Source organism: Indicator indicator, chromosome 8, assembly GCF_027791375.1.
Source record: "Indicator indicator isolate 239-I01 chromosome 8, UM_Iind_1.1, whole genome shotgun sequence".
Classification (NCBI taxonomy): Eukaryota; Metazoa; Chordata; class Aves; order Piciformes; family Indicatoridae; genus Indicator; species Indicator indicator.
This window is the reverse complement of record NC_072017.1, coordinates 23,629,435-23,648,383: the sequence shown is the minus strand read 5'-3', so window position 1 is coordinate 23,648,383 and position 18,949 is coordinate 23,629,435. Positions and strand designations below refer to the sequence as shown.

At 43.4% G+C, this 18,949-nt stretch overlaps 1 protein-coding gene across 1 annotated transcript; it reads left to right on the top strand.

Moving 5' to 3' along the window:
• The first annotated feature begins 9,185 nt into the window (after positions 1-9,185).
• LOC128968452 (toll-like receptor 2 type-1) lies at positions 9,186-14,438 on the top strand. Its single transcript, XM_054382946.1, has 2 exons — positions 9,186-9,199; positions 12,053-14,438. The coding sequence occupies exons 1-2, from the start codon at positions 9,186-9,188 to the stop codon at positions 14,436-14,438; spliced, it is 2,400 nt and encodes a 799-aa protein (XP_054238921.1).
• The last annotated feature ends 4,511 nt before the right edge of the window (positions 14,439-18,949 follow it).

The window sequence follows — 18,949 nt, the reverse complement described above, 5'->3', positions numbered from 1 at the left end:
GAGGCAGAGTGGTGAGCCTCTCATCGCCCTGCCTTGAGGGCACCTGGGGTGAGGCCCTGGCTCAGCCCATGATTTCCAAAAACTTGTGCAGGCAGGTGTGGCAGTGATTGCACAAGGTGGGCAGCACTGAGGCCAGCAGTGTCCCACTGACCTCTCTGCAAGGCCCCCCCATTCCAGCTGTCTTCCATGCTGGGGGTGTCCTTCACACCTATGAGGTTTTGCTGCTCTTAGAATGGCAGGATCTGGCCTGAGTAAGGCGGATCCTTGGGAAGACAGAGAAAGATCTATTAGTAATTACCATTGCTTTATATATTTTTGGGTGTTTCTTGGTTTCTGTGTTGTATGATGTATACCAAGGACAACCAGCCAAAGTAAACTACCTGAATGAGAAACTGCAAACGAAAAAGCCAGCCACATGGAAGAGTTTGCCCTCAAGTGCTTTAGTCATTTCAGATTAGGTGCTCTCTTGCTTTTCTGCAGATAATCTTATAAGGAGTCACCCTGTGAGAAACCTGCCCCCCTATGCAGCCACCAGCAGAAAGCTTAGGCAGGTCTGGAAAGACTCTCTTGTAAGAGGAGGGATTAATGTCCCTGCTTGTTAACTTTGGCAGTGTGTGTTGTTGTTGTGCCAGCAGAGATAGGGAGAGCAAATGGAGAGGCATTATTTTATGATTGTTGGCATTTCTGGAGGATGGGGGTGATTCTTTGGGGGTTTTTCTAGCAGGAGTAAAAGGCAAAGTGGAGCACAAAGCAGTTCCTTCACAACCAGGAGGCTGTTGGGACAGAAGGAAGAGTACAGAGGCAAAATGGATGGAAACATTCCCTCCTCCCTTAATCCAGTTGCAGACCTGATTTATCCAGACTGAGTCAGTGGTATCAATATTGTCCTGTTACTTGGTGAGAAGTTATGAGCTCACAGTGTGTTTTTTGTCCTGCAAACCAGCTTGCTATCTCCTTGCCAAGTTCCCCATGAAAAAAAAAAGGGGGATTACCCAGCCTGGAGACAGGATTTCTCCACCTGCAGAAATAAGGAACAAGTCAAACTCATTCACAGAGTGTGTTTCATCATAGTCAGTTGTGAGGAAAACTTATTTTATGGAAAAAATTAGACTGCTCAAGAGTAGAAGAGTCCAAGCCAGCTTTCACTTTATACATCCCTCCTCACATTACCCTCTGCATTTTTGTTAGTGACTTTGAAAAGTGCTATTCAGCTGGAAAGCTTTGCAAACATTAGAGAGGACCCTATCAAATAGAAATATGAAGACACCAGAGAGATAACCAGGAGGGACTCCTTTCAACAGTGGGTTATGCATCTTAGTATGTTTTGCTTGGCCTTTTGGTCCCAGATGTGAGCTGGCAACAGAGTTCAAAGAACCAGCCCCAGAGGAATAAAGCACTCTGGAGGACTGATTTTAAAGGAAATTTCTTGAACCTATTAATCATGGAACATACAGGAAATTAATTTAAAGTGATGTCATAAAAATAGCACATGAAAGAAGTGCAAATATAATGTATTTTTTATAAATAGAAATGAATCTTTATACTGACCCTTGTGTAAGTTATAAGCTGAAAACAAACCAGGTGGCAAATCTGTTGGGTAAGAGTTGTTAAATATTGGGTGCTGAGATCCAAAGAAACAAAGATCTTGTGCCTGCTTGCGTAAACCTCACTGCAAGTTCAACACTGGAGGAGCATCACCTGAATTAACAAGGTAAGAGAGTGTATCTAATTTGATGCTTTTTCCCACAATGGAACAGCCATCAGGTGGACAAATTTTGCCACCTTATGGTTGTCTTTGAACCAATTTATCCTGTAATTCCAGCTGTTGAGATTAAAATTTGTTGGGTTTACTGGTTTGGGCGGGGGGATTTTTTTTTCTTTTTTTGTTTGTTTGTTTGTTTGTGGGGGTTTTGTTTGGTTTTTTGTTTGTTTGCTTTTTTCCCCTTCCCCCTATGATATTTCACTGGATCACAGAATGGTAGGGATTGGAATGGACCTCTGAGGATCATCTACTCCAAGTACTCCTACCTCCATGCTAAAGCAGGTTTGCCTAGATCAGGCTCCAGATGAACGATCTACAAAAGTCTCTGTAGCATGACTATGACGCCTCTGTTGCAATCTCGGTGCAAGTCCCCTACTTGCTTTCAAGTGAAAAGTGGATTTGTTTTTTCTTTCTTTCTTTGTTTTTATTCTTTGTTACTCTGTGCATGCAGTCACCTACTGTACCAGAGCTTTGGTCTTTGCTGGAGTTCCTAAGTTCTGCAAAAAGGTCTGCAGGATTGGGAGGGTTTCTGGACCATCACTGTTTGAGTGATGGGACATTGCTAAGAAAGGACTATTCCCTTCAAACAGGCACTGTGATATGGCAGAAATGTTCAGTTGAAACAAAACCTGAAGAAAGCCAAACATTTCACATCAAAGCTGTTGACTAAATGCAGGACTCTGGGAGAGCATGGCCAGCTGCCTGAGGGCTTGCTGCAGGCATCGCCAGACTATCCTGGGCATGCTTGCATTGCCAAGACACAGCCATGCCTTAGATACTGTGCCTGGGTAACTTTGCAAATGTGGATGTTTCACCTTGTTTGGGTGGCTGGTCCCCTAGTTCTTTCTGTACATACTGTGATAAAGACATTTTTTTTTGTGGTGCGAGAATTAAAGGCACAAGAATTAAACTGTCCCTTCTGAATCTACCATTACTAAGGTGGTACTGCTACACTCAAGAAAGCTTACAGAAGAGCAAAAAATGCAATCTGAGCATGATTTAGGAGGCATTATTAAAACTGCTGAATGTGTACCTGAAAATCAGCTCAAGATCTCTGTTTTCAATCATGTTCAAGTCAGATATTAGAAATATCTAATTATTTGAAGATGTTTTGGTGGCTCCATCAGAGTCAACATACACTTTTCAAATACTGGCGTCATTTTATGATCAGGAATTTAACTCTTAGTAAGAATAATCTTTTTCATGGGTGTTCACAACTCAGTTGTAGTCAAGCTTCTAAAAGGTTGGTTTAAAATTATACAATTGCAAAATGATGCAATAGAAATAATCCCTGCAATAAATTAATCTGTCATGTTATCTAAGAAATAAATAATTTGACTTTTTTCTGTTTTTTTCTTTTTTAGTTGGTTGGTTTGGTTTTCAGTATGGAGCTTTGATAGGTGATAATTCATGTAAAGTACTTGTACCTGCATTGAACAGAGATCTTCTGAGGTCTTGAATAACTGAAAATAAGACTTGAGTGGATTGGTTTTCTCTTTGTGAAATACCCTGTCACATCCAAAATATTTCCTAAACTACCTGTGCAAAATATATCCTGGCATTGTCTTTTTTGGAACGAATACAAAAATCCTGATATTTTTATGGCATATGATAATGATCTGATTCATTTCCTGCTCAGGCTCTTGACCAACTGTTAAACTTTTTTTTTTTTTTTTTGTGTAACAAGCAGTCAAATATGTATCTCTGCATCCCAGCACAGTGTTCTGTGTACAGGAAACAAACTCTGTCTGGTTCTACAATGACTTGGTCCTCTTCCCAGGAATTTTCCCCTTCCATTACAAAAAAAAAAAACCCAAAACAATCAAACCAAACACAAAACAATCCCCCTGCCCAAAACCACCCTCCCCCCCTAAGAAAACCCCACCAAACCAAAACTAAAAGCCCCCAAAACAAATAACCAAAACCCAACCCCCCACCCAACCAACCAAAAACCACACAACCCCCCCATACCCAAACCCCAAAGCACTTTTCCAGTATATTAGCACTAGACTGACTAGGCACAAGACACGTCCATGAATTCCTCTCAATGATACAAGATAAGATTTACTGGACCTTTCCTGCACTGAAGTGCACCTACATGTGTGTCCTTTTCCCCAGCATCTCTCAAAAGACCTTTTCCTTGGAGCTGAGGAAAGCCATTTTTCCTCCTTGCAGGAAATTCCAGTGCCAGGATGTTAATAGTTAACTTCCTCACAACAGCCTGCCAGTGATGGGCTGTGACAGGGTATTCTCTCTCATGGTGAGCTGAAATGAAGCAGATGCCATCCAACAGTGAGTGTAAGAGTTCCCATTCCTCTCTCTTCCTGTCTTTCCATAGTGTAGCCTGTGCCTTTTAGGGTACTTGAGGACTCCAACTCTGGGTACCTGCAGTGGCCCCGATGGCTAGGGACAGGATGCAGGGATGGCACCATCTCTGCACAGGGAGGTTTAGTACCTCCTGGGAGGCCAGAAACAAAGGTAGTTGCAGCTCTGCCAGGAAATCTACAAAATCCTTGTCTTGCTTTTCTTAGAAAATGGGAAGATGTTTTATGTCTCCAAACACTACTCTGGGCATCCCATAACAGATGACTTCTGTCATATTGGTGGGGATACAGCAAAGCAAGCTGATGGACACAACAGGAGTGCAATACACATAAGGCAAATTTTAAAAAGTCCTTTGAAATACTAAGTGTGCTGGTACTTTAGAAAGCTACACAGGGGTATTTCCAGGGGGTGTGTAAAAAAATAAGTAGCTTTTTATGTTGATAATGTTGAACCAATTAGTAGTATGAAAATCACAGAAAATTTATTAAAAGGAAAGACAATTTCCCAGTTATGTCTGTTTCAGAGGATGGATCCTCAGCAACAGCAAGCTGAGACCCAGTTTGTCCAGGTGATGAGATGCTGGTATTTAAGGTCCTGGTACCATGATCTTAGTTTTTCAGGTAGCTGGGTCCTACAGTGTGTTTAGGCTCCTGTGGAGTGCCTGTGGAGATTCAGGGTTATGAATATGGGAAATATAAGGGGTGGTATAGCCAAGCTAGCCTGCAAGAAAAGCTAAGGTCAAGCTGTTCTGAGCAGCCTCTGTGCGTCTAGGGTACCTGCTTCCATGTGTGGTTCCCATCCCTGCATCTTTTCTGGGAGCTGGCCCTCTTTGGCAGGGACATAGGAAGCCCTGGGCAGTGCTTGGAGGAAGTTATGCTTATTTAACCAGATGTATTTACAGAAAAGGCCCTCCCCCATGCATGCTGAAAGAGGTTTATTAGTTGGTATCAGTTTGTATTTTGTCTTACTCCCTACCGCATGCCAGGAAGTTCTGTGACAGGCATGTTTGATCCTGCTGTGTGCCCAGCATTTCTGTGCAGCTGAGCTACCTGTCAGTGTGCCTGACTGGCATCCAGCCCCACACAGATCTGGGAAGCCAGCACAAACAGCTGGGGAGACCCATTCTGAGTGTGTTTTCATTTTAGAGTAACAAGTGTATGTGATGCTGATCATGGGGTATTGTGTATTTGCCACAGAGGTCTTTGGAACAGGGTGCAAAAAGCTGCTGTTTACTGGTTTATAGTTGTATAATAATGGAACAGCCTAGTGTTCCTGTCAGAAACAAGTTGTTTGCATCTCACCCAAGAAAGTTCAAAGTAAGAAAAGAACTGTGTTGTCCAGCTTTGCCTTGCATACAAGCTGCTTCCTCCTGATGCAATTTCCTTGGTAGTCAAATACTCAAACAGGACTATTTTAGGAGAAATTAGGGCTTTTGTCCTGATGAGTCATGCTGATGCAACTGTTCTAGAAAGACAAAACTTTCCGTATTATTAGAAGAAGCCTTGGTGTCTTAGCCTGCAAACTTCCCTACTATTCCCTCCTCTATTAAGGCAGCAAACCAGCATCATGTTATTCTGACTGAATGCCTTTGGAAAGATTAAGACTAAAAAAACTCACAAGCCTGCTTCCTTGGCAGAGGCAGTTCTGAAGGCTGGCTGTTGAATGAGTAACTATTTACACAGCATTATCATGCTCTGCCACAATGGCAGGGCAGGGATAGCCGGACAGAAAAACTCCTTTGCATTTAAACTTTTGGCCTGAAGATCTAACCAGGTGATTGAGCTGCTGGCAGGGCAGGACTGATATGGAACATGACAAAGATAATATGATTTATTTTTCATTATAACTTTCCTTTTCATTGTAGTTTGAAGAAGAGTACCTAAAGCCCTGCAAGTCAAATTAAAGCACATGGACTAGCAGCACATGCCAAGGCTCTGCCTCCTGGAGCATGAAAAGATGCAAAATCATTCTTCTTTCAATTACACAGGTATTGTACCTCCTGCTTCAAAGACTGCAAATACAGCTTTAACTGCTTTTCCTTGCCAGCCTTTCTCAGGGGATATTAGGAGAAGAGTGCCCAGGCTTAACCCAGTTGGCACTGTTATGGCTGAGCTGACACACTGTCATGTCTTCTGGCTCCCAAGGGTTAAGTATCAGGAAGTAGTTGTGCACTGCTTGCAAAGTTTTGGAAAGATTTTCTGCTTATGTTACAGGATGGCAAATGGGTTTGTGGGTTTCCTCCCTCTTCTGTTACTTCTGATTTTAATTCTTGGCCCCTTCTGCACTGCTCGTTTATTTTTTCTCATCAGAAAAGCAAAAGACAGCTCTGAGTGTGGATGCTGACATATAGGAGGAAAGAGAGGAAGGGAGGGGACGGGCTTGCAGGATCTGCTCATGTGAAAGTGGGAAGGCAAAGTGCATGGAAGAGCACAGCTTGCCCAGACGCTGCAGATGGAGGAGCCAGTACCTCTGGCTGACAGAGGGGAGAGGACTGCCAGGTTCTAAAACTGGAGCATGATCCTGAGGTCATATTCTGTGAGTAACACAATACAGAGACAGAAAGAGGAGGTAATGGGTATATAACACTGAAATAACCTTTGTAACTCTGATGGCAGATTGACTGAGGACTGGCGTTGCCACACAGTTCGTGGTTTTGATTAGTGAGTCCTTGTCTCTGTAGGGCAGCTTGTGGAGGACATTTCTGGCCACCTTGGGCATCCTTGGATCTTCCTAACTCTGGATAACTTGATAAATCCTGACAAACTGACATGGAATGAGAGAGAGAGAGAGATTATGCTGCTTGTAGGCTTTTTTTCCACCTACTGACAGAAGCAAGAAGGAGGCCCACTCTGATTTCTTGGATTTTTAAGTAGCTTGATGAAATGAACTGCTAGGTCTGTGAACTGTGGCATGGGGAGGTGGACAGGGTTACTCTGGTCTTTTCGTTGTGAAAGAAACCAGAAACCAAATTCAGTTTAGAAGTGTGATGTGAGTGGCTGGGTCTGGCTGTCAAGAGAAAGTCTGTACTTTTGAAAAAATAGCTGGTGCCTACCTCAAGTCTCCGAAGGTATTGAAGCTGTAACAGATAGAAAAGCATTCCTGTTTGCCATACATGGCCTCACATGTAATCTTCTTCTCCAAAGCTCTTCACAAATGTAACTATACTTTAACCAGGACCTGCAGTTTTGATGATGAAAACATATAATAATGAATCATACCAAACTTAGAATTAACATTTTTAAACAGTTTGAAAACTTCAGGTCTTCCCTGTTGAAGAACAAAAACCCTTCCATATGTGAGGTGCTAGAGGGAATAGGTAGCTTTGGGGAAGCTGATAACATCCCAGTACTAAAAGACCACTTCCCTTCTCTGCTGTCAGCTGCAGCTGCTTTGTCTCTATTTTAAAATGTTGTCCTGTTTAGCTGTCTTCTGAAGCAGACCGAAAGTACAAGTGAATCTCAGTCTTTCAATTCCTTTTTTTTTTGGGAAAGTGTCAAGTTGTTGACCCATGTGCAATCCTAATTTCAACACAGTGGAAATGGAGGCTGTTAAGATATGCACTCAGGCTTCTGCCTGGGCTCTGCCACCCTTGAGCATACAGATGCTGCCATGGGCCCTCTGATGTGTGGCAGGTGGCAGGAATCAGTCAGTCTGTCTGTTCTCAATCAGGTACCTCTTGGTGCAAGCAGGTACAGAGGAAAAGTGGAAACTTCAGTAGGAAGGTTAGGTTTTTTAATTTAATGGGTTTCTCTTTCAGACCTGGTAGGAAGACTCCCTACTCTTTTATACGTGCAGCATGCTTGACCATTTGCCCAACTGTGTTTCCCTTCAGTCAAGCTGAAATAAATATCATCAAACTTCCCCTCTCAAAATTGCCTTGGATGTATACAGAGAGATACTTTCTTTTAAACTGTCTATGCATTCTCTTGCATTTTCTATTTTTTCATAGCATATGACTATGGTGTCCTGGGAAATTAAATGATGTTGAGTGTTTCTCTAATACTCTTTTTGACTAAACAATTTGACTCCAACATTTATATCTATAATATAATATATCAGTCTACAACGAATAACACATTGGTTAGATGGCCACATTCAGAGGGGATTGGTCAACAGCTCAATGTCTGGATGGAGATTGGTGACAAGTGCTTTCCCTCAGGGATCAGAACTAGAACCAGTGCTGTTTAATATCTTTAGCAACGATGCAGTGGGATTGAGTGCACCCTCAGCAAGTTTTCAGATGGCAATAAGCTGAGTGGTGCAATTCATGAAATGGTCAGAGGATATGTCTGTGAGGAAAGGCTGAGAGTGTTGGGGTGATCAGCCTAGAGAAAGCTCTGGGGAGACCTTCTTGTGGTCTTTCAGTACTTAAAGAGTGCCTATAAGAAAGACAGGGCAATTTTTTTGGCCTATTGCAACAGGACAAGAGGTGATGGTTTTAAACTAGGAGAGGGTAGATCTAGACTAGATATAACAAAGAAATGTTTTATAGTAAGGGTGGTGAAACACTGGAACAGATTGCCTGGAGAGGTGATAGAAGCTCCACCACTGGAAATATTCATGGTCAAGTTGGACTGGCCTCTGAGCAACCAGATTTAGTTAAAGATGTCCCTCCTCACTGCAGGGGGTTTGGACTATGTGACCTTTAAAGGTCCCTTCCAATCCAAACCATTCTCTGTATTGATAACATTTTACAGAACCTACACAACAAAACAACTTGGTTGTGCTGAGTACAATTAACACCCCTCACAGTGTGTACCAAATAAGAAGTATTGAAAGCCGAGATACAGGGGGGTGAACACAGTTCTGCCTAGGAACTATTTCTGCACTTAATGCTGAAGGAAGTGATTGTGAAATAACAACATATGCTGAGTGGTTACATCTTTCCAGCCATCACCATCTTAGTTTGAGGATGTTGGGAAACTGTCTACATAAAGTTTTGCTTGAGGAGCACAGGCTGAAATGTTTTCTCACTTTCAGAACTATTATCTCATGGGACCTGCCAAAGGGTTTCAAATTTTTGTTGTACTTGCAGGTATGAGGTGACCACTTGGATCCCAGAGTGCACAACTGGCACATGAGGAGACTGAAACACAACATGAAGTACACAAGGTAAGTGTTTGCTCTCTGCGTATTCAGGGTTTGGGGATACTGTTTGTTTGCAGTCATGGAGCTGTTTCCAGCAGGTTGTGAGCTTTAGTAAGTGAGTTATTTTCTAATATAGCCAATGGTGATATGGTCTTTGGCACCTGTGGCAGGAAACAGCCTTTCTGTAAATTAAAAATCAATATTGTTCTAATTGCACCCACTGTGACAGCAATATCCAATTCCCATCTATTACCAGTGCTGATTTACAGAAAAGGGTGATAGGCTTATTTGGTTGCATATCAGCTTGTTCTGCCTTTCCAGTAAAGAATGTAAGTTGTTTTCATAGTGTGTAAAAGGGTGTGCCAGGAGCCTGTGTAACTTTGCTTTTCAGAAGCCCTGAGGCTGCTGAAACTGTGTGTGGGATTCCAAAATCCCTTCCAGGAAAGTCTGCAGGGTCAGAAACCTACATCCCAATCAAAGTGCTCAAGTTGGACACAATCTGTTCAGGCTTCTGCCTCAGAGGTAGCCATACTAGATGGACAGGCTAATGCTGCAAAGGCTGTGAGCGTTTAGAATCATAGCATCTTTTAGGCTGGGAAAGACCCTTAAGATCATCAAGTCCAACCATCAACCCAGCAATGCTGAGTCCACTACTAAACTACATCTACATGTCTTTTAGGTACCTCCAGGACTAGTGCCTCCACCACCTCCCTAGGCAGCCAGTTCCAGTGCTTGACTTGGAGAGGGACTTGGGGTACTGGTTGACAGTTGATTAAATATGAGTCAGCAGTGTGCCCAGGTAGCCAGGAGAGCCAATGGTATCCTGGCTTGTATTAGAAACACGGTGCCCAGCAGGAACAGGGAGGTGATCACCCCCCTGTACTTGGCACTGGTGATGCCACACCTCAAGTACTGTGTTCGGTTCTGGGTCCCTCACTATAAGAAGGATGTTGAGGCTCTGGAGTGTGTCCAGAGAAGGGCAATGAGGCTCATGAAAGGCCTCGAGCCCTGGCCTGTGAGGAGTGTCTGAAGGAGCTGGGGGTGTTTGGTCTGGAGAAGACGAGGCTCAGTGGAGACCTCATCACTCTATATCTACTTGGAGGGAGGTTGGAGTGAGGAGGGGGCCAGCCTCTTCTCCTTCGTGGCAAGCAACAGGACTAGAGGAAATGGTTTCAAGCTGTGCCAAGGGAGGTTGAAGCTGGATGCTAGGAAATATTTCTTCACAGAGAGGATTATCAAACATTGGAACGGTCTGCCCAGGGCAGTGGTGGAGTTGCCATCCCTTGGAGGTGTTTAAGCAACGTGTGGACCTGTCACTTAAGGACTTAGGATTGACCCTAAACTGGGTTGAGGGTTGGACTGGATGGTCTTTGAGGTCTCTTCCAACTGGATGTTTTCTGATTCTGTGGTAACGCTTTCTATGAAGAAATTTTTCCTAATGCCCAATCTAAACCTCCCCTGGTGAAACATGAGGCCATTTTCTCTTGTCTGTCACTAGTTACTTGAGAAAAGAGACTGACACTTGCCTTATTACAACCTCCTTTCAGGTAGTTGTAGAGAATGAGAAGATTTTCCCTCAGCCTCCTTTTCTTCAGGCTAAACAACCCCAGTTCCCACAGCCACTTGTCATAAGTCTTGTGCTCTAGACCCTCTACCAGCTTCGTTGCTCTTCACTGGACAAGGACCAGCACCTCAATGTCTTTCTTGTAGTGAGAGGCCCAAACCAGAGCAGAATATTTGAGGTGCAGCCTCACCAGTGCTGAGAACATGAGGACAAACACTTCTCTACTTCTGCTGTCCATGCTGTTTCAGATGCAAGCCAAGATGCTGTCGGCCTTCTTGGCCACCTAGGTACACTACTGGCTCATATTCAGCCAGGTGTCAATGAATATCCTCAGGCTCTTTCCTGTGTGGACTGAAGGAGAGGAATTAATCACTTTTGAGCCTGAAACACAGCTTTCTGATAAAGAAACAGACACACTCATTAAAACAAAACCTTGGGAGGTGGAAGGGTAGAGAGCAGACAAGATAAAGGACATCTCTTGTTGACCTATGTGGTGCAAATGTTTGAAATGCCTGATCAATGACCATTTAGATAAGTTTTGTGTGGCTAAATTGGAAAAGTACTTTAGAAACAGGCTTGCTTTCAACTACTGCTAAGAGTATATCAGCTTTGTGTGTTCTCACAGCAAACCGATCGTTTCTGAGCTATCTACAGGTGTTGTCAACTTGTTGTCGATATCTCAGGGGTCCGTGCCTGTAATATGCCACACTTTTCCTCTGGACATCATTCCAGCCACACTTCTCCAAGCCTGTAATATTTCATGAGGTTCTTGTGACCCAAGGACTGGGACTTGGACTTGTTGAACTTCATACCATTGGCTTTGGACCAGCGATCCAACCTGTTCATGTGCCTGTGTAAAGCCTTTCTACTACTGCACAGATCAACACTCCTGTGCAACTTGGTGTCATGTGCAAACTTACAAAGGATGCCCTTGATCCCCTCATCCAGATCATTGACAATCTAAACATCTTCCCCTGTTTAAGGTTGAAACATCCAGCTGTAGTTTTGTTGCTGAGAGGAGGTGTAATGAGAGAGATGTTAGAGGCAAGAGCCATAGCAAACATGTATGAAAAAGCAGGCTGTTGAGAATGGTCCTTTATGACAGCTGAGATATGGCATGGCTGTATTCTAGAGATAAGTAGCATGCAGTTTGCAGTGCTGACCAGCTGTAGCAGAAGAGAAAGACTTATCTCACAGGACAATTCTTACAAAATCTGAACTTCCTAATACAGTTGCACAGGTTTGCAATTGTTTTCAGATGCTCTTCAAAATGAAAAGTCAACACTTCCTTTTCTCCTTTCTGTTTCCTACAGCAAAGACTTCAGTCAAACAAAACACAAATTAAGAACTGCATGCACGTGGCAAGTGTGGGCCATCTACATGGTCCTAGCTGCAAACCTCTCTGAGGAGCAAGTGCTGAAGCAGGCTTGTCCGTCGTGTGACGCCACTCAGCTTTGCAACTGCTCTTCCATGGGCTTGGACTTTGTGCCACAGGGGCTAACAGGCAAAATCACAGTGTTAAACCTGGCCCACAACAGGATAAAGCACATCCGATCCCAGGATCTGCAGCAGGCTGTGAACCTGAGAGCCCTGCTGCTGCAGTCCAACAAAATCAGCTCTATAGACGAGGACTCATTTCTCTCCCTTGGGAAACTGGAGCTCTTGGACTTATCAAATAACAGTTTGGCTCACTTGTCCCCTGTGTGGTTTGAGCACCTTTTTTCACTCCAGCACCTCCACCTTCAAGGGAATTCCTACAGAGACCTGGGGGAAAGCTCCCCCTTCTCTAGTCTGAGGAATCTGAGCTCTCTCTACCTGGGCAACCAATGGTTCTCCACAATAAGGCAAGGGAACTTTGAGGGCATTGAGCTTCTTGACAAGTTGTGGATTGATAGTGGTAATCTCAATCAGTATGAGCCAGGAAGTTTGAAATCAATTAAGAAGATAAATCACATGATCATAAACCTAAGAATTAATAACCTGTTCTCAGCAATTGTCAGTGATCTTGTGCACTCTGTTGTGTGGTTAGAAGTGAGAGACATCAAATTAGAGACTGCAGAAACAAGCTTGGTGCAGAACTCTACACTCCCTTTTAGGATGAGGAAACTTACATTTAAAGATTCTTCAGTCACGGATCAATATATTAGCCGAATGCTGGTGTTACTGAAGGAAATCACATCATTGCAAGAGCTAGAGGCAATTGATTGTGTGCTTCAGGGGAAAGGATCATGGAATATGGAAGAAATTACAAGGAGTGGGGAAGGTTTTGTTCAAACAGTATCACTAATAAATATAATTATTCCAAATTTTCATTTGTTTTTTGACCTGGACGGCATACAGTCACAAGTAATCAATCTGAAAAGGCTCACCATTGCAAGCTCTAAAGTTTTTATGGTACCATGCAGTCTTGCAAGATATTTTTCATCACTTCTGTATCTGGACTTTCATGATAACTTGCTTGTAAATAATCGCTTAAGTGAGACAATCTGTAAGGATGCTTGGCCTTCATTGCAAACTTTAAATCTAAGTCAAAACTCTCTAAAATCTTTAAAGCAGACTGCAAATTCTGTAACTCATTTACCCAAATTGATTAATCTTGACATTAGCCAAAATAATTTTGGTGAGATTCCAGATGTGTGTGAATGGCCCAAAACCCTGAAATATTTAAACCTCTCCAGCACTCAAATTCCTAGACTAACCACCTGCATTCCCCCAACATTGGAAGTTTTGGATGTTAGTGCTAACAACCTAAGGGAGTTTGGACTGCAGCTCCCATTTCTCAAAGAGCTGTACCTTGCTAAAAACCAGCTGAAGACCTTACCTGGTGCCGCACCCGTTCCCAACTTAGTGGCTATGTCAGTCAGAAGAAACAAGCTCAACAGCTTCTCCAGGGAGGAGTTTGAATCCTTCAAGAAAATGGAGCTGCTAGATGCCAGCGACAACAACTTCATCTGCTCCTGTGAATTCCTTGCTTTCATCCAACATGAGGCCAGGATAGCCCAGGTGCTGGTGGGCTGGCCGGACAGGTACATCTGTGACTCTCCCCTGGCTGTGAGAGGGGCAGAGGTTGGAGCTGTGCACCTCTCCTTGATGGAGTGCCACAGATCCCTTGTGGTGTCGCTGATCTGTGTCCTGGTGTTCCTGGTCATCCTCGTCCTGGTGGCCCTCAGCTACAAGTACCACGCGGTCTGGTACCTGAGAATGACCTGGGCCTGGCTCCAAGCCAAGCGGAAGCCAAAGCGAGCCCCCCCCAAGGACATCAGCTACGATGCTTTTGTCTCCTACAGCGAGAACGACTCTGACTGGGTGGAAAACATAATGGTGCGGGAGCTGGAGCAGGCCTGCCCCCCCTTTCGGCTCTGCCTCCATAAGCGAGACTTTGTGCCCGGCAAGTGGATCGTGGACAACATCATCGACTCCATAGAGAAGAGCCACAAAACGCTCTTTGTGCTGTCCGAGCACTTTGTGCAGAGCGAGTGGTGCAAATACGAGCTGGACTTCTCCCACTTCCGCCTCTTTGACGAGAACAACGACGCAGCGATTCTCGTCCTGCTGGAGCCCATCCAGAGCAAAGCGATTCCCAAGAGGTTCTGCAAGCTGCGGAAGATCATGAACACAAAGACCTACCTCGAGTGGCCTCTTGAAGAAGAGAAGCAGGAGATGTTTTGGGAAAACTTGAAAGAAGCCTTGAAGTCTTAGAACAGGTTTTCAGCCCTCATTTCATCATGTTTCCACAAAGGACATGTGTCAGTGGCTTTTCCTGCTAAGAATTTTTTCTTATTTTTATGCCTAGGGAGGACCTGCTTTGTTTTGTGGAGTGTTAATTATCATTTTACGAAATGAGAAAGACACCGTTTGGGCTTTACAGTGATTTGATATACTGATCTTTCAAAATAATAGCAAATAACTATGACATTTGGAATCCCTTTTGGACTTCATGTCCTTTTCTACTTTCATATAGCTGAATGTAGGTTATTTCTGTACTTCTTCATCCTGTTACCACATCTCTGATAACTCCTAACAGTGTCATTTTAATTTACAAATGAAAATAAAAGTGCTTCAATACTCCCCCATTGTCTGTTTTTCTCCTTTAGTTTATTTTTAGTGTCATCATGCAAAGCAAAGGTAACTAAAATTAATTCTTAAAAAAATCTGAGGATTTACATTAAAGCAAGCTCTCTGAAACTCTACCTTAACACTGGAACAGGTTGCCCGGGGACCTGGTAGAAGCCTCATCCCTGGAGGTTTTAAAGGCCAGGCTGGATGTGGCTCTGGGCAACCTGATCCAGTGTGAGGTGTCCCTGCCCATGGAAGGGGGGTTGGAACTAGATGATCCTTGAGGTCCCTTCCAACCCTAGCAATTCTATGATTCTAAAACAACCCAAAAATCCCCAAGCAAACCATAACAAAAAAAAAAAAAAAAGAAGAAGAGAAGAAATTATTGAATATGTACCTCCATTCACAAATCTGTTATTCTGGCTACTTACACCAGAGTCCATACCATGCATAGATGGGAGTTTACTCAATACCTGTGAAGCAAGCATCCTGGCACCTTCTAACATGTCTGTGGTGAAACCCAGGGGCATAGAATCACTGTTCTTTGTTTCTTTTATTAGGCTTCTTTCTCTCTGTAAATGCTTGTTTCTCCCTCCAGTGACACCACCATGTTCCCTTCTATCTTCTTCCATTTGTGGGGCGTAAGTACGTGTTTTTAATGAGTGGGCTAGACTAGCATTGCAGACTGGCTTGCTTGTTTCTGCTCTTCTGCTTTGCACAGCTTATTTAAGTAACCACTGGGCCATGCACCCCTTAGAGCTTTACATACCTTCTTTTACAACCAGTGCAGAAAATCACACTGGTAAGAGGCAATTCATCTTTCTACTTTAGTATGAGGTATCTTCTAGAGCTATTGTATTGCTCTTCATCAATTATAACAGGAATTTAGACTAGCAGGAAGATACAGATGTTCATATTAAGATAGTTGGTGACTGTCTGACTGCCTGGAGTCAGTTACAGGTTTCTTATGTTTTAAGTATTCTTGTGGAAACCTGAAACTGTCGCTGAGGTGTGCGTTTCTCTAACTCAGTACTTCTTTCCATGTTGCACTTTGCTTGTGTTGTTGGAGCTTAGGTACAGGGGAGTCTGAATGAAACTTGATTAATCTTTATACATGCAATTCTGTGTTTCTGACTATTTGAAAACTGGGATAAAATTGCTTACATACGTGTCTCTGTGTTGGTATTTATGTACACATTCATATATATGTGCATCTGTGCACATGCCTGTGCATATGTATATATTCACACTCCTGTGTGTATGTGTGTGTCTATATACACACACATACAAGAGACAACAGTTTCTGTGGGTGTTGCCTGCAAACATCACTTTCAGTTCCACTTTTCTGTCTTATGATAGCTCTAGGTTAGTCTAAACTCTGCTGCAAAAAGTTTTTTTTTGTTTACTCTTTTGTAGAAGAATAGCTCATGGGTTAATCACGGCTGAACTCCAAGTAAGTGATGAGTGAATCATCCGATAGCAAACAGTGAGTGCTGACAAAACAGATTAGGAGACTGCATGCCTATAGGTAAAGAGAAAAAGACAGCTTGCTGCTCATTTGAAAGTGAGGATCAGAGAAAGGTAGGAGAGGCCTAGGCTTTCATACAGTATACTCTTACTATAGAGTCAGACTTCTATGGGCTGACACGTTTAAAATGACTGATAGTATTGCTGCTTTTGTGCCAATCAGACGCTCTAGGTGGGAATTCCCCTTCTTACATAGTGGTGGAAAGATGAAGTGAGAAAGAAACAGCAACTTGAGAGGAAGCTTGGTAAAGAGAAGTCATCAAAAGAAAGGCTGAACACAGCAGCGTGCAGACACCAGAGCTGGAGCTGGCTCCCTTGGGTACATCTTCTGCACAAAGGTGAGTTTGCAGGTGGGAGGAGGTTGGTGATGCAGAGGAAGAGAGTGGTGCTACAATGCCAGAGCAAGTAGCAAGAAGGGAGCACTGGGAAGAGGCTGTCTAATTTCTGCCACTGGGTCCTTAATCTCTGCATGGGGGATTCAAGGTGCCCGGGGTTTCTGGCAGAGGGGCCAGCTCCTGCAGGAGTGGGAGAGATTTCCAGCTGCATGGCAGGCAGGCAGGCAGCAAAAGGAAGGCTCACCCTCAGAGCATGATGATGGGAGCAATATCCATCATGAAACAGGAGAACTGAAAGCAGAAAATGAAAAAAGAGAAAAGCTGACTCAGACTGCAATTTCTGCTACTACCCCTGCCTTGGAGGATGCCTTGTATCTGCTTCGTCCTGCTTGTATGTTGTCTCACTTGGGTGTCAATGTTGCTGCCCAGTCAAGGCTAGGTGTGAAGGTGGGCTGTGTTTGCCTCAGGCATGCCATCAAGAAGAAGCTCGTTCAGCAATGGTCCTGGGTATACAGGCTCAGCTATCTCCTCATCTAACTCTGCCCCATTGGACATCATCTATGTTGGAAACAAGAAGGGGCATGCCTCTCTGTGTGTGTGTATACTCACATACAGGCTGTTAAAGCAATGCTGGTGGGCAATAATCGGGACATTTTGAACCACACACAAACAAGTGGAAGGCAGCAGCTTTCCATGTCTGTCTGTGTGGATCAATCCCTGCACCAACCAGTGATCATCCTGCTGCAGACCCTGGAGTATTGCTCAAACTTACCAGCCCTCATCTAGCTTGATAGCATTCCCCAAGTTAGAATCAATTTGCACACTATTGACAGACTTTATTTTAGGAGTTACATTAGCCTGTAGCATTTGTTGGTATTTATAGAACCTTGTTCTGTGGGCATGAATGGTTTTGCTTAGGAAGATGCACATACTTCCTCAAGTACTTCTACTGGCCTGGGCTGGGGAAGAGATTCCTGTTCCTATCTGATGTCTCAGGCCCTTTGTCTATAACCCAGAAACACTTCGGATGTCTAGCTCATCACAGCACCTTATGACACAAGGACATATGTGCCAGCTCCAGTATTATTAGCTGCATTTTAGTTTCTATGCAGCTTTTTAATTGTCTCAGCACAACAGAGAAAAGTGATTTCTTGGTAGGGCAATCATGTCATGGACTGAGACTATATTTCTGAGTGAGTGTAGGGAGGCCCATTTTAAACTGAATTATTGGACAGGAGTAGTAAGGGGAAGAGAATGGCCAAAAATTAGTGAGGATGGGATTGGGATTTCCTTGAGTGTCTGCTTACATTATCGATGAGCAAAAAGCCTTGGAAAAGCTGCTCAAGGAAGTGACAATAAAGAAAAGTGTCCTGTTACCACCAAATGGGGTTCAGTACTGCAGTCCCTGATTGGTTTCAGACTGCTAAAGTGCAGAGCCACTGGGCTCAGACAGTATTTCCAGCATAAGCATCAGCATCTGCCCAGTTCCCTGTGCTGCAATTTTCCATCTGTAAATAACCTAACTATACATTGATTTTAACCAGCCAGGGTGCCTGGTTGTTTCTTTTTCTAGCAGAAAGCATTTTGATGGCAACTTTAAAAATCCCACTTAAATTTGTTGCTTATGAAACTCATTTCACTCATATCTTTCCTCATGTGACTTACAGCACTGTGTTATCCAGCCAGACTTTAAAGACTGAAAAAGCCCTTTAAAGGAGCCTTGTTTGGACAGTAGGTGAGTGTGACTACAGACCACAATTCTTTGGGTGGGATTCATGTGCATAAATCTGTAGGTGTCTAAACTACAGTGCACCATTTTATGTTGATGGGGTAATTTCTCTTGGAATCATCCCATCTTAATGTGAATGTCTTAAGAGACATGATGCAAATTGCCCCTAAAAGTTGTTATTTCTCCTCATTGATGTTGGAGGACATGGAGGTTGACCAGCTCAGCTGTGGGCTGTCAGGGGAGAGCAATGTACCCTTCAAGACCCAAAGCTCTGTGTCAGAGAGAGACAGAGATTAAAGGAAAATAACACAAGAGGGCAAAATGTTCATAGTTCTTCAAGTGGAAAGAGATGGAAAGCTTGAAAAAAAATTATCTACAACGTTTCTTTCTCTCCACATATGCCCAAACAATCTCATCTAATTATTGTCCTTCTGAATAATTTTGAGCAACTTTGGCTAAGAATAACAAGAAAGCTAGGACTTGTCTGTGTAACTTATCTACATGGGTCTGCTATTGTAAAACAAATTAGCATATGAATTCAAAGTACAGTAGATATTTTGCAC